The 13807-nt window shown below is 43.9% G+C and overlaps 1 protein-coding gene across 2 annotated transcripts in view; it reads left to right on the forward strand.

Moving 5' to 3' along the window:
• Positions 1 to 13807, forward strand: part of ACAD8 (acyl-CoA dehydrogenase family member 8) — a 597193-nt gene that overhangs the window by 317313 nt on the left and 266073 nt on the right. For both annotated transcript variants that reach the window (XM_032964393.2, XM_076071224.1), the window contains one exon: positions 12133 to 12302. In XM_032964393.2, coding sequence (XP_032820284.1) covers positions 12133 to 12302 — 170 coding nt within the window. The remainder of the gene's footprint in view (positions 1 to 12132; positions 12303 to 13807) is intronic.

Here is a 13807-nt window from a genome sequence, read left to right on the forward strand (position 1 = left end):
ATATTAAACCATTATTGTTTGCAGATTAATTGTTTATGAGTGCTGGACAATAACGCTTTTTCATGGATATTCCTGTATACAGACACAGGCAGCTGCACAGGATGATACCAATTTTCTGGATGAGTCAAATGTAACTTAAAGATGTATGTATGGAAACGAATCCTGAATTTAACTGGAAATTGAAATGTGTGGAAACTTTATTTCTTAAAAGTCAACTAAGTTCGGAAAGAAACATTAATTTGAATGATTTCTCTCTTCAATTCTGACTGAATCTTTACAAGGATTATGATTCATTCAAGATAGCTGTGGCGAACATATACTCCGAGTTTGTATACATTGAGGCTGACAAAAAATATTGTTTTTGACCTCGCAGTATGTGATTGTGAAACGTGACCCTTGTAGAAAAAATAAGTGAAAAAAACCCTCACTTTAAAAATGTTAATTTTGGAGGTAGACAGATGGATCATAAGTCAGAGCACCGAGGCATGACTTCTGAGATTTGTGTTTGAATGCGGTCCTTGACGTGTGATTAAACTGATTTCTAAAGTATCGCAAGCCGATGGTGGAGCCACAGTTAACATGGGAGACACCTGCAGCGCGTTGTATTCGCTGGCGGAGGCAGTCGAGAAAGTAGGATTCACAATATCAGCCCCCCTCCTCCTCATCACCCCTCTTACTTAAGTTCATCCTCCCTTGTCTTTACTCGCCCACATGAAAGTGCACGATTCCCGCTCGCAGTCCCCACTCGGGGGGTGGGTAGTGAGCTGACTCTCCTCCCTCCTCTCAACGCAGGAATAAAGAGTCCCGGACCTGTGTCCCATGGAGGTTCTGAAACCCCCTCACTGCGTCGCTCTTATTTAAGTACAAAAACAATAAATACAATAAAACAAATATCAAATTTTGATTTAAAGCTTTTGTGACTGCAGGGATTCATATTCTTGGCTCTTTCGGTAAAGTCACGGCGAAGGGGAACAATAAAATAATAAAATATAAGACAATAAAATTCTCACGACGTTCCGACTGCAACACAAGCAATCATCATTAGGTGTGAAAACAACAGCAAGAAAATTTGGAAAAAAATCGCCACTTTTTAAAAATTTTCTTGCTGTGGTTTTCACACCTGATGATGATTGCTTGTATTGCAGTCGAAACGTCGTGAGAATTTTATTGTTAAATATTTTTCTTATTTTATTGTTTCCCTTCTAGGGGACTTTACCGAACGAACCAAGAATATAAATATATATCAGTCTGGAATTTGCTTCGTCTCAAATCGCACGTCTTCCTTCAGGCACTCCAATTTCCCATCGCATGTCAAAAAAAAAATTGGTCAAGCATACCAATGGAACAAACCTCCCGTAAAAGAGATTTGAGATCCAATCAGGCTTTGGCAGGTAAATTGAGAACCTATTAATTATAATTAACAATGTCAAAGGGTACACATACTCGCACAAGTATTTGGTGGTAATCATCATTGTTAGTAGTGCTGAATCAGTGGTGGAAATCACACTGCTGTGATGGGGACCTGCGTCTTCATCGTGAATTTGCTTGTTCATCATTACGAGCGCCGTTATGTTTTATGTTTTGCGCAGCGTTGCATTGCGTGCAATTTGCGTGCAAACGCAGAAGTCAACGTGTGTATCCTGTATTTTTTTCTGCATTGTCAAAATATAGATTTTGTATTCAGGATAATTTCTTTAATAAATTTACATGTTTGAACCATTCCTTAGTGTGGCTTTCGCTTAAATTGTCGCCACATGACAAAGTATTATATTCTTGGTTCTTTCTGTAAAGTCACGTTGAAGGGAAACAATAAAATAATAAAATATATATGAAACAATATTGTTATATATTTTATTATTTTATTGTTTCCCTTCAACGTGACTTTACCGAAAGAACCAAGAATATGAATCACTGCAGTCACGAAAGCTTTAAATCAAAAAAGTAAGTATTGTTATCGAAGTTATTATTTTTCCAATTGATCCTAATGGCGGTACCCCGGGGTACCAAATAATAAAAAAAATGCCAAGGAAATTAAATATTTTATTTCTGGGATGCTATTTTTTTCCAGGGGTGTACTTAAATCCGTGACTGGGGTACCAATCAATCCGAAATCAGTGGCACTCCACGATGTATAAATACAGCGAGGACGATTGCGCTGAAACCCTGAATGCTCATACGCACCGTAGTGGTGCATCGTGTAAAGCTCGTCGAGATGAGTCGATTGCTGCATTGCTGACCATCAACAGACTAAAAATGACTGCATCACGGACATTATGCGAGAGCCGGAGTACCGCCATAAGGTTCAATTAAGGGACTGTGACCGCCCCATCGTCCTTTGGAATTTCCATGACAACTTCGGCGTTACCTACTGATATGACCATGACATCAACCTCTTAGACAGCTAGCTACTACCGTGACGTGGTGGGGTAAAGTGTGGGTAATCTCACCTCTTCCAACATTTAAGTCCAGCGTGGATGAATGGTCTAACCAAATACATCATAGAAGGGCTACCAGGAGATCCCTCTAGTGGAGGCCCCTTCCTCCAGGCGGTGGCATGGGCCAGCAATTGTTGGGCTGCTCCTTTAACCTTTGACCTTTGCGACGACGATCAAACACAACGTCCACAAGTGAAATGCATAAAAAACGAATACGAGAAACGCACAATCGGCGATGAACCTCAATTCCTTTGTGTGATAATCGCTGTTGAAGCAGAGGCTCATGCAGTCAGCTAGTGGTTAGCTCACAAAAAACGCTCGACGCTCATTTGCACAATTACAATTTAAGTTGTTTCACGCTGAGAGTAAAACTAGTTTTGATGAAACCCTATTGGCCAAAACACTTACTGTCTGCTATTTTTCTATCTCAGCATGACCTTAATTGCTTGATTATTTTCATCATTTAATGTAACTCTGATGGGAAGTGAACTGGTGTAAAAACTTTTTGATACATATGTAGTGGTAGACTTCACTCGGACAACTTTGTTCTTTTCTCCGACACCACTTTATTTACAACTCTCCGTATTCCATCGATAACTCCACAGTTGCTCTGATTGCCATGGCTCGCTCGCTGCGCTCTGCCCGTCTCGCTCGCTCTGCTTCCTCCCCTGTCTTTCTCTGTCTCCCTCCATTGCTCGCTGTCTCTGTCCCTCTCCGTCTCTCCACGTCCCACTCTGGTTATCTCTCCCTGTCTCTCTCCGTCACTCGCTGTCTCCGTCTCTCTCTGTCTTGTTCCGTCTATCTCTCCCTGTCTCTCTCTGTCGCTCTCTGCTCGTCTCCGCTCGTCTCTCTCCACTGCTAGCTGCTCCGTCTCCTATACCTTCTCCCCGTTCTCTCCCACCTGCGTCATTCCAGCCCTAATCAGAACCCCCCTCTGTCTTTCCGTCTCCCCCTTATATCCCCAGTCTCATTACTCACCAATTAATTAGCCACGTGCTCCCGACGCCCTGCGTCCTCCTGTACCTGTTGCCTGCCTCCTCTATTCCCAGACATTCCGGCGCCACCTTGCCCTTGACAACAACCCCAGCCAATCACAGCCGTCCATCGCTCCCCAGCTTAATTGGCCCATCATTACCTCACCATTCCCCGCCGCGGCACCTGGCCGGCCCGACATGACCCCACTGTCCATCACTCGCGTGTCTTTACCATTTCCCCCTGTATGCACGTGTTACTCCACTACACATATACAGTGAGGGAAAAAAGTATTTGATCCCCTGCTGATTTTGTACGTTTGCCCGCTGACAAATAAATGATCAGTCTATAATTTTAATGGTAGGTTTATTTGAACAGTGAGAGACAGAATAACAACAAGAAAATCCAGAAAAACGCATGTCAAAAATGTTATAAATTGATTGGCATTTTAATTAGGGAAATAAGTATTTGACCCCCTCTCAATCAGAAAGATTTCCGGCTCCCAGGTGTCTTTTATACAGGTAACAAGCTGAGATTAGGAGCACTCCCTTTAAGAGTGTGCTCCTAATCTCAGCTCCTTACCTGTATAAAAGACACCTGTCCACAGAAGCAGTCAATCAATTAGATTCCAAACTCTCCACCATGGCCAAGACCAAAGAGCTCTCCAAGGATGTCAGGGACAAGTTTGTAGATCTACACAAGGCTGGAATGGGCTACAAGACCATTGCCAAGCAGCTTGGTGAGAAGGCGACAACAGTTGGTGCGATTATTCGCAAATGGAAGAAACACAAAAGAACTGTCAATCTCCCTTGGCCTGGGGCTCCATGCAAGATCTCACCTCGTGGAGTTGGAATGATCATGAGAACGGTGAGGAATCAGCCCAGAACTATACGGGAGGATCTTGTCAATGATCTCAAGGCAGCTGGGACCATAGTCACCAAGAAAAAATTGATAACACACTACGCCATGAAGGACTGAAATCCTGCAGCGCCCGCAAGGTCCCCCTGCTCAAGAAAGCACATATACATGCCCGTCTGAAGTTTGCCAATGAACATCTGAATGATTCAGAGGACAACTGGGTGAAAGTGTTGTGGTTAGATGAGACCAAAATGGAGCTCTTTGGCATCAACTCAACTCGCCGTGTTTGGAGGAGGAGGAATGCTGCCTATGACCCCAAGAACACCATCCCCACCGTCAAACATGGAGGTGGAAACATTATGCTTTGGGGGTGTTTTTCTGCTAAGGGGACAGGACAACTTCACCGCATCAAAGGGACGATGGACGGGGCCATGTACCATCAAATCTTTGGTGAGAACCTCCTTCCCTCAGCCAGGGCATTGAAAATGGGTCGTGGATGGGTATTTCAGCGTGACAATGACCCAAATCACATGGCCAAGGCAACAAAGGAGTGGCTCAAGAAGAAGCACATTAAGGTCCTGGAGTGGCCTAGCCAGTCTCCAGACCTTAATCCCATAGAAAATCTGTGGAGGGAGCTGAAGGTTCGAGTTGCCAAACGTCAACCTCGAAACCTTAATTACTTGGAGAAGATCTGCAAAGAGGAGTGGGACAAAATCCCTCCTTAGATGTGTGCAAACCTGGTGGCCAACTACAAGAAACGTCTGACCTCTGTGATTGCCAACAAGGGTTTTGCCACCAAGTACTAAGTCATGTTTTGCAGAGGGGTCAAATACTTATTTCCCTTATTAAAATGCAAATCAGTTCATAACATTTTTGACATGCGTTTTTCTGGATTTTTGTTGTTGTTATTCTGTCTCTCACTGTTCAAATAAACCTACCATTAAAAGTATAGACTGATCATTTCTTTGTCAGTGGGCAAACGTACAAAATCAGCAGGGGATCAAATACTTTTTTCCCTCACTGTATATCAAAGAGAACCAAAGTTTCATGAAATGTTGGAACATTTTATTTTAAGTGGTTGATGGCAGCATGAGAACACCAACGGCTATGCGTGTGTGGTTATTTTATACGGGACAGGTTCCAACTATTGGCATTAAAGCAATCCAGATATAATACTGCTGTACAGTACATTTGAGCTGAACTACTATTCTCGAATGATCAAATTGAGCTAACAGATGGAAAGCTAATGGAGTAAAATCTTTATGATTTCACTCGGTGTTATCCTCAAATTTGAGCTCTTTTAACCTGGCTGGGTACCTCACCGAGCAAATGCCACTTCTGAGTTTATAGGTCCAAATGCTGGCCTGGGCCTCACAATAAAATGGGAGCTCTCAAGTATTGAACACTCTCAACCAGGAGCGCTCGTCACTGGGTATTTATTTATCAGAGTGAACGTAGTTTGTGACCTAATTATGTGGTCCAGCTCTGAGCATTAGATTGTGTGATCACCATGCAATGGATAGTCTTGTTTGGAGGTCTCTAAGTGTACAGATAAAAGTCCTTCTGCACATACTTGAGAAGTATTTTGTACGATGCGCTCTTCTGAGCAAGGTTCTCTGACACGGGGTGACGTTACACCACTCGCTTGTTCAATGATAACGGTTCCAGAATTCGAATAAGTTGCGATAACAAAAAAAATTAACCGAGTATTTAACCGAGTGTGCATAGCGATCTTAACAATCAGCTTAATTAACAACGATTTATATGTATTTTGATCCGCGCTTTCGCAATTGTCCGCACCGAACAAAAACATTGTCTCCCCATGCAATTGGGGTTGAAGAAGTTTGACATATTGTGATGCATTTCCCCCCCCACTCCCCCAATAACACGCTCCGGGAATTCTCGATCTCACGCTCTGTTTCCCCCCTCGCCAGCCCTGGGAAAGGGGGTCCACCCCTTCCCCCCCCCCTGCTTTGTCGAGATTTCCAGCGGCTGCTAACGGGGTAAGGTCCCCTGGAAAACGGCTGTGGGGGAAACCCTGCTGGGTAGCGTGGAACTGGAATTGATAAGCAACAATGTCCCTCCAGCCCCCGGACAGCTGTTAGCCATGTGCTGTGATGGATGCAGGCTGGGTCACGGGCAGAGCCCTGCCATCTGCTTCCTAAGCCGGGCCTCGCAATTTAATCCTCTGGCGCGGAGGGCTGCGTGCGAGAGTGACGGCTTCTCCGTTACGGGGGAACGGACCGCTGTTGTCCGTCGCGTTGCTTCACGGGGGTTGTTGTCATGCATTTGATTATTTCACAACGCACAATTTCGTACATTGTGGTTGTAAAGTGTATCGAGATTTATATATGTGTGTGCATTATGGATTTTTCCTGGTAACCTGTGTTTGATTCTTGGCCATGCTCAGGTTGACTCAAGGTGGACAGGCGAGATGTGGGCCACACCACCACCACCTTACGTGTCTGTGTGGCCTTATTCGATGCTTATGAACAATGCTTGGCCTTACAACTTATGAGGTGTCTTTTTTTACATTACACTTAGGGATTCGTAGCGAATGTCACAATGATTCATAATCGATTTTTTCATTAGGCCGTGTAACGATGTGACCGCGTTTGTGTCGTGAAACCCTCCACCACCAGACACATCCAAACAAATGCATTTTCACGCAGAGTGCGAGCATTTGACACAACAGTTATCGTTGTTTCGGCTCACCGGAGAGTTAAAGAGCAACGCTCACAACTAAATGTTTTTTTGTTACGGTGTGCGTGCGCGTGAGATTTGAGGCGCGTGGGCTGATGACTGTGAGGGACGACGAGAGGGTGACGGAGTCCAAGCCAGTTAAGGAACTTTGCAAAAAAAATGTGGAGGGTACCAGGGGAAATCATGTGCCTCATTTGCCACCTACACCCTTTGTAAACCTGAAGCTGGAAAATTAAACTAGTCACTGCGATGGCTTGCAAATGATACATTACCATGTTCAACAATAATTTGCCTTCACCTAATGATAAACTGCACAGTTTATGAAATAATTAGTTTGGGGTGAGACATTTATCAAGACTCTTGATAGTGACTTCTACTGCATGCATTCATTATCCACAATGCAGTATTTATATGCGCCCAACTGTCTTGTGTTTTTGTAATACGTATAATTTGTAGTCAATAGAGTATTTAATTTTTAATTAGTTACTGAAATATGACATATAGCGCAAAATGTATTGAATCTTCAAAGTCGTTAATTTGATTGAACTATTGCTGCCAATATGAACATGATTGAATATTTTAATGAAGGCTTTCTCCATTGAGGTGTATATGTAGTGGATTCGAATTAGGTGCACACACAACTTCCTGGGAGGCAACACTTATTTTATTAATGAACACAACAGTTAACTCTTACATTACGCATAGGGTGGTGACCACCGACTTACTCTAGCTTTCAAACACTTCTCAGATACTCTAGGGAGGTACAGCCTCCTGTCTTGGCGGGACTTACAACACGTCTACCGCTATCCTAGAGTCCTCTGGCTGGGACCTACACACGGATCTCTTTTTGGCATCTTCACGATGCATCTTCACTCTTGATACGGGCAGCCTCGAACCTCGTGAGGAGGCTGCTTATATGGGCCTCCGGCCATAGCGGAGGACACCTCCAGGAGGAGTTTGAGTGCGGGCGCCCCGCAGCACCGTTAGGCTCCGCCTTGCCACGATCTTGACGTTGCACAACCACCTGAATTGCGTTCCGGTGGGCACAGCCCCTGCACTCCCCAGGCTCCTGAGGGTGATGTCGCTAGAGAGGCCGTGGTGCCTGGTCTCCGTCGCCCCTTGGGACCTTGTGCCTGGGGTTGGACGTCCTCGCGAGGCCGCCGTATGAGCTGATGGCCACACCCTCCATGGCCCTGTGGAGTTTTGCTAACGTGTATATAATAAGAACGGTATTTACTGAACAAACACGTTTTTCCACAGGTACAAAATCTAATTTATGACTGCAATTCCATCCATCTGGATGTTTGCATTAGATTAAACACTGAACATTCAATTAGTGATCCTCTTATAAATATCCAAGTTTTGTTCAATCACATTCTTAATTATTGTGGGTAACAAAGGCTGAAATTTGCTAAGACATTGAATCTCAGCAGTCTCATCTTGTAGAAGATGTCACAGAGTATTTAATGTACATTTTACAGTTGTTAATTTGTATAATTCCCTGCTGTGGGAATCATAGTCTAAATTGTGTTAAAATGGTTTTGCCTCGAGGCTACCAAGCGATCTCTTCCTGCAGGCAATACTTTTGACTTGGGATTTATTTTCATGGGATTCACAGTTGAGAAAAATGCTTCACAATATTCCATTGTGGTCTTGCTGGTGGGATATGGTCACGTGCCAATGCAGATGGAGCCATTACGCCTTTGAAGTGGTGTTGCATAAAAAAACTACTCGGCAAAGTAAACGGCATACGTTGAGATGAATTACCTTCTACAGGCGTGGGACATTTTGGTTCATTAAAAGGCACATTTTGCAGTTAGGGAAATTTGTAATGTTGCTTTTCAAATGGAGCGCGGTGTTTAACATTACCATGTGAGAGGGAAGGTTAGATGAGGAAAGGAGGAAAAGGAAATCACAGTGCATAGCACATTGCCTAGGGATAGGTTAATTATTTTTGACGGTGTATAAAACAAAAATTGTATTGCAGTCAGCGATGGGCAGAGGGCTAATGTGATCATACATTAGTCTGCTTTCGCGAATAAATCAACTGTAATTTCCACAGAAGAACACAACAGTGCTTTTAAGTAATTTTTTTGGCAATTCTAAACAAACAAAATCATAATTTCAAGCATCGATGATGCTTTTGCGACCAGAGGATTCGGCACAGACATCTGGAATCGTGCCTGTTTCAAGATTGGCCCAACGCCATATTTAAATGTGAGGTTTGAAGTGTCACAAATAAAGAGCTTGTTATTTCAGGTGATATTGTTATTGTCATGTTCACGTGTCGTTTTCATTCTTTTTGAAAAGTGAGTAATCTCAGTGACCGATCTTACCTCATGTACATCTGTCTGCCCATCTGTTCCTCCATTCATTAGTCTGGTCCATCCATCCATCTAACTGACTGTGTATGAATGATGGTTCATAAGATATATGTACATATTCCACGGTGACTTAAAATTATCTTGATTAAATGCAGCGACATCTACTTTACAACCCTCAACCCATTTGTGTGACGACGACGACGACGACAATGATAATGCCATTAAAATGACATCACTCATCGTGCCCTCTGTCAGAGAAATGCACAAATGGCACTTGATGGTGATAGGTTTGAATCCAAGAATTCAACGGTGACCTCACAGAACCACCCCACAATTTTAGTTTCAAGCAATGTTCCTCGGCACAGCTGTGAGGGCTAAAAATCGTGAATGCATTGCGTTATTTTGACGCTTGACGGCCAGGAGCATCGTTTTACCGAGCGTGAAGGAATGGCGGATCAACGCTGATTAAGAGCTGTTTGTAAACGTGACACTGGAAGCAGTCGTGGTACCGGATTGCAGAACTGTTCCTTGGTGAGTTGTGATATTCTGCTCAATAAGGGAATTGTGGAAAGACAATTTTCTGTAGTGATGTGTCATGAATCGAATACGATCATTGGCATGTAATTGGTGATAAAATATAAAACAATATCGGTCAAATCAAATTGGATTTGCCTGATGTAGCAACATTCCTTTGTTACGAGACTATCCTGTAAATGTGCAGCTACCTATATTATTGCGTCTAAAGTCTAAATGTGTTTTTATTTTCTGTTGGAAGGCCCCCATCCCCACTGTTAAAATGTGGCCCAGAACGCAGCTAGAATCTGCTCATGGACCACCCCTGGAGATGAATACTGCGCGCCGCTCGTTTAACTTGAACGTCCACAACTAAACGTGTGTGTTACAGGTGTTATTTAAGAATGGTATAGCATTGATATTGTAACGGTCAAGCAGCCGCGGCAGAGGTGGGAATAAGAAAACCTTGTGCAGTGGGAATTGTTTGCAGAAATGCACAGGCATCCCAGGGAAGAAGTGCAACGATCAGTCATCCTGATTGATGCCTGATGCATCGGTTCAGGCTATATCTCAGGGGCCGTTTGTTGTTATTGACTTGAAACTTGGAAGTTGTAACACACACACAAAAACCACCCCTTAGGGAATTTGTTGGATAATGTTGACTTTAACCTCCGGATCAATATGGCCGCCAGGTGGCCACCGTAAGCGTTTTTTTTCTTCAGATCTCTTTCATTTCCAGTCTTTCCCATATTGTTGGACAGATGTTGCTGCCATTGTATTGTGGACTGACATTACTCCTGTGTTGGTTATATTTTGTTTAAGGAACTTATGGTTGCTCTCCACTCATTCTGCAGGCGTGCCATTGCTGTAATACGTGCACATTTGTGTCTGTGTATGCGTCTTTGCTACTGCACCTGTTTCAGCAATGTCTACAGCTAGTTGGGGGATAATCAACTTGTTTTCCTACACGAGGAACCCAGTTTCTTTCTGGACGTGCCCTGTGTTGTGAGCCAGGAATTTCACACATTGCATAAGTGTGGCCACATGTTTCCATGTAACCCACAGCCATAGATTTGTTTCTAGACATCCATGAGAATATATTGGCTTAGGCGTGGCCTACAGACACATTTATTGACTTAACCACTCCTAATAATTGAGCAACATTGGGTCTTCTCGCCATTCGCAAATTTCAGGGCTGTCACAAAGGAGCTGTGTTTCACAGAGGGATAGAGTCTTGCCAGGAGGGAGTGATGTTACACACAATGTGTGCATTTTTTTACATTTGGACCACGACACTGGCACACAGTGGCCTTCTCCTTTTGAGTTATGTCGAGGGATCTTTACCATCCATTGTGAGCCAGATGGACCCATGAACCTCTGAAACAAGTGGACTACGCGCTGCCACTGGGCACAAACCACCACCCTGACTTCTCGTGATGTAGATTTTGAGACCTGATGTGTTCTGCTTACAACCCACCCAAGTCCAACTGTCTTCACTTTCCCCAGTTTAGTTACAACAGATACTGTGTTGTATAAATATTTCTCACACATGCAGTCCTCTTAACTTGCAGCATTGACTAAAGTGACTCGCATAAAAAACACATTTAATACTCTTATTGTCTATATTTGGGTATGTTGAACTTGTTGAACTTTTCTCACACCACACGTAGCCAACTGTGCTAATCGGAAGTGCAGCTATTCCTGTATATACATTAAAAATAGCAGGCTATTATATAACCTCCTCTAAGAGGGGCATTAGCCACTCCACATGGCCAAGCTTTGCACCAAGCCTAAGCACAGTTACAGTGGTAATGGAACCACAGTTTATTTTCTATCGTGCCACATTCCTGTTTACGATCAAGCAAACATGGGGTTGGTTCTTCGCTGTGCACAATAGCATAGTCAAGTGTTGTTAGCGAGCGCTTATTCAGGCCGGCATGGCACGTAGGGTTGCCACCTGTCCTGTTTTTTCCAGGATCGTCCTTCCCTAGGTCGACTCAGCCTTCATTGAATACTTGATTCAGTATTCCAACATCGGCACAGGGGAGACAAAGGTGGCCAGGTATGAAACTAGCTATGAAACTTCCTCACGTTGTTACAACTGGGGATGTTTAATGGGAAGAATATTAGCTTATTATTCTTCCCATTAAAGATTTCCAAGACTGCTGAGTATCTTGACCCAACAATAGGACGATCCTGGAAAGAAACAAAAACGGGACAAGGTGGCAACCCCCCCCCCCCCTGCGTGCAATGGCGGCCTGGAATAGGCGCCCGCAAATATCACTTGCCTCTTGTGGTGTGCGTGCGTTGTTTTTGGTGTGCCACAGGAGATATTTCCCGTGGAGATGCTGCACAAGGCCGGTCAGCTGGGGTTTGGTGGGGTGTACGTGCAGCCAGAAGTGGGGGGCTCGGGCCTCTCCCGCCTGGAGACCACCGTCATCTTTGAGGCCTTGTCCACAGGCTGTGTCAGCTCAACGGCCTACATCAGCATTCACAAGTGAGCCCATCATCCACAGTTGAGCATTCATAATAAAAAGCTAGCATTGCATGTGTTTGTTTTAGCAGTGCATACAACATACTTTGACATACGGCTCGGAAATATGGTCATTGATCAAAAACATGGGACAAAGAGTAAAAAGGGCACAAGGAAGCATAGAGCAAAGTGTGCTGAGAATGCCATTGAGAGACAGAAAGAGGGGCGACTGAAATAGAGAACCTACACAAACTACTGACATTAGATCTGTTAAACACGTGTGTGAGCTTTGGGAGGACACGTGGCTGGAAGGGGTGTAGAGTGATCATTTTATGGAGGGACTGGTACAGGGCACAGGAATATGGAATTTCTACCTCTGACTCAGGGCACCGCAGTGGGAAGGAGGAGTACTTCCCAATGGCGTGCATGTGCAGCAAGACACTGAGTCGGCCTGGATTGTATTTCCTCGTGTCATACCACTGCTGTCCAAAATGACTTAAATGTTGCCCCCACAGTCTGTGTCAAATTGGTTATGGGGCTGAACCAGGGTCCGTCCTAGAAGGCGCAACCGCCAAGGGCCCCATTAACCAACAACAAGACCATGCGGCCTTACGGGACACGGGGACAATCTGAGGGAGGAGATGAAGCCACAGCCGCTGACACGGTTGCGCTGAAAACATATTGCCGTGACATCGCGCTCACAGAGGCCTTTGTTGGTGCCTGGATGGCGGGTAGCTCAAGGGACTAATGCTATGGTCGTGTCAGAGCACTGAGTTAGCGCTGTTGAGATCCCAAGTTCAAACCCCCGGCTCCCAGATAAAATAAAAGCATATTCTCTTGTGGTGGAGTGTTTGATTGTCTCAGCCTGTTCATCAATGACTGCACAAAAAGCTATTACATAAATTCAGTTCTTCACTTATTTTGTTTTATTACAGGTCTGAGAGATAAAATGTTTTTTGTATTGGATGATAGATTGTACATTTATTCTTCGTGCATCGCGCGCTGCGTGATGGACTCCGCCTTAAAGTGGAGGTTCGACAGAGGAGCCTTATTGAGGAGGCACTGCAAGGACTCGGGAAGTGGCATGGGGGTCATTCTCCTTCACGTTATTTCTCTTCGTTGCCCAAGTGCTTTTTACCTTTGGCTATGAAGGCACGTTTGGGATACAGTTAGTGATAAAACTAACAAAAATAATATCTAAAACCTTTAAAATGTATTCACTATATATCTTTCAAAGTTAAACAAAGTATTTAACACCCCTATATATTTAATCAGGATGGAGACACTAGATATAAGATACCTTTTGTAAGGGAAACCTTGCAACCAAAAAAACTATATTTTATTTCGTGCCTTAAGGAGCAGATTTTCTGATTCAAACTGCACTGGTACCATTGATCATTATATTTGTATTTTGGTAATGAAATTGTAATAATAAAGAAAGATACATATATGATAATGAGCAGCAACTAATAGAAAGTTCACAGAAGTCATCTTTATCTAGAGACCTAGTGCATGCCATTTGAAGGTGG

Source organism: Petromyzon marinus, chromosome 32 (assembly GCF_048934315.1).
Source record: "Petromyzon marinus isolate PM22_M1 ecotype Great Lakes invasive population chromosome 32, UKy_Petmar_22M1.pri1.0, whole genome shotgun sequence".
NCBI classification, from domain to species: domain Eukaryota; kingdom Metazoa; phylum Chordata; class Hyperoartia; order Petromyzontiformes; family Petromyzontidae; genus Petromyzon; species Petromyzon marinus.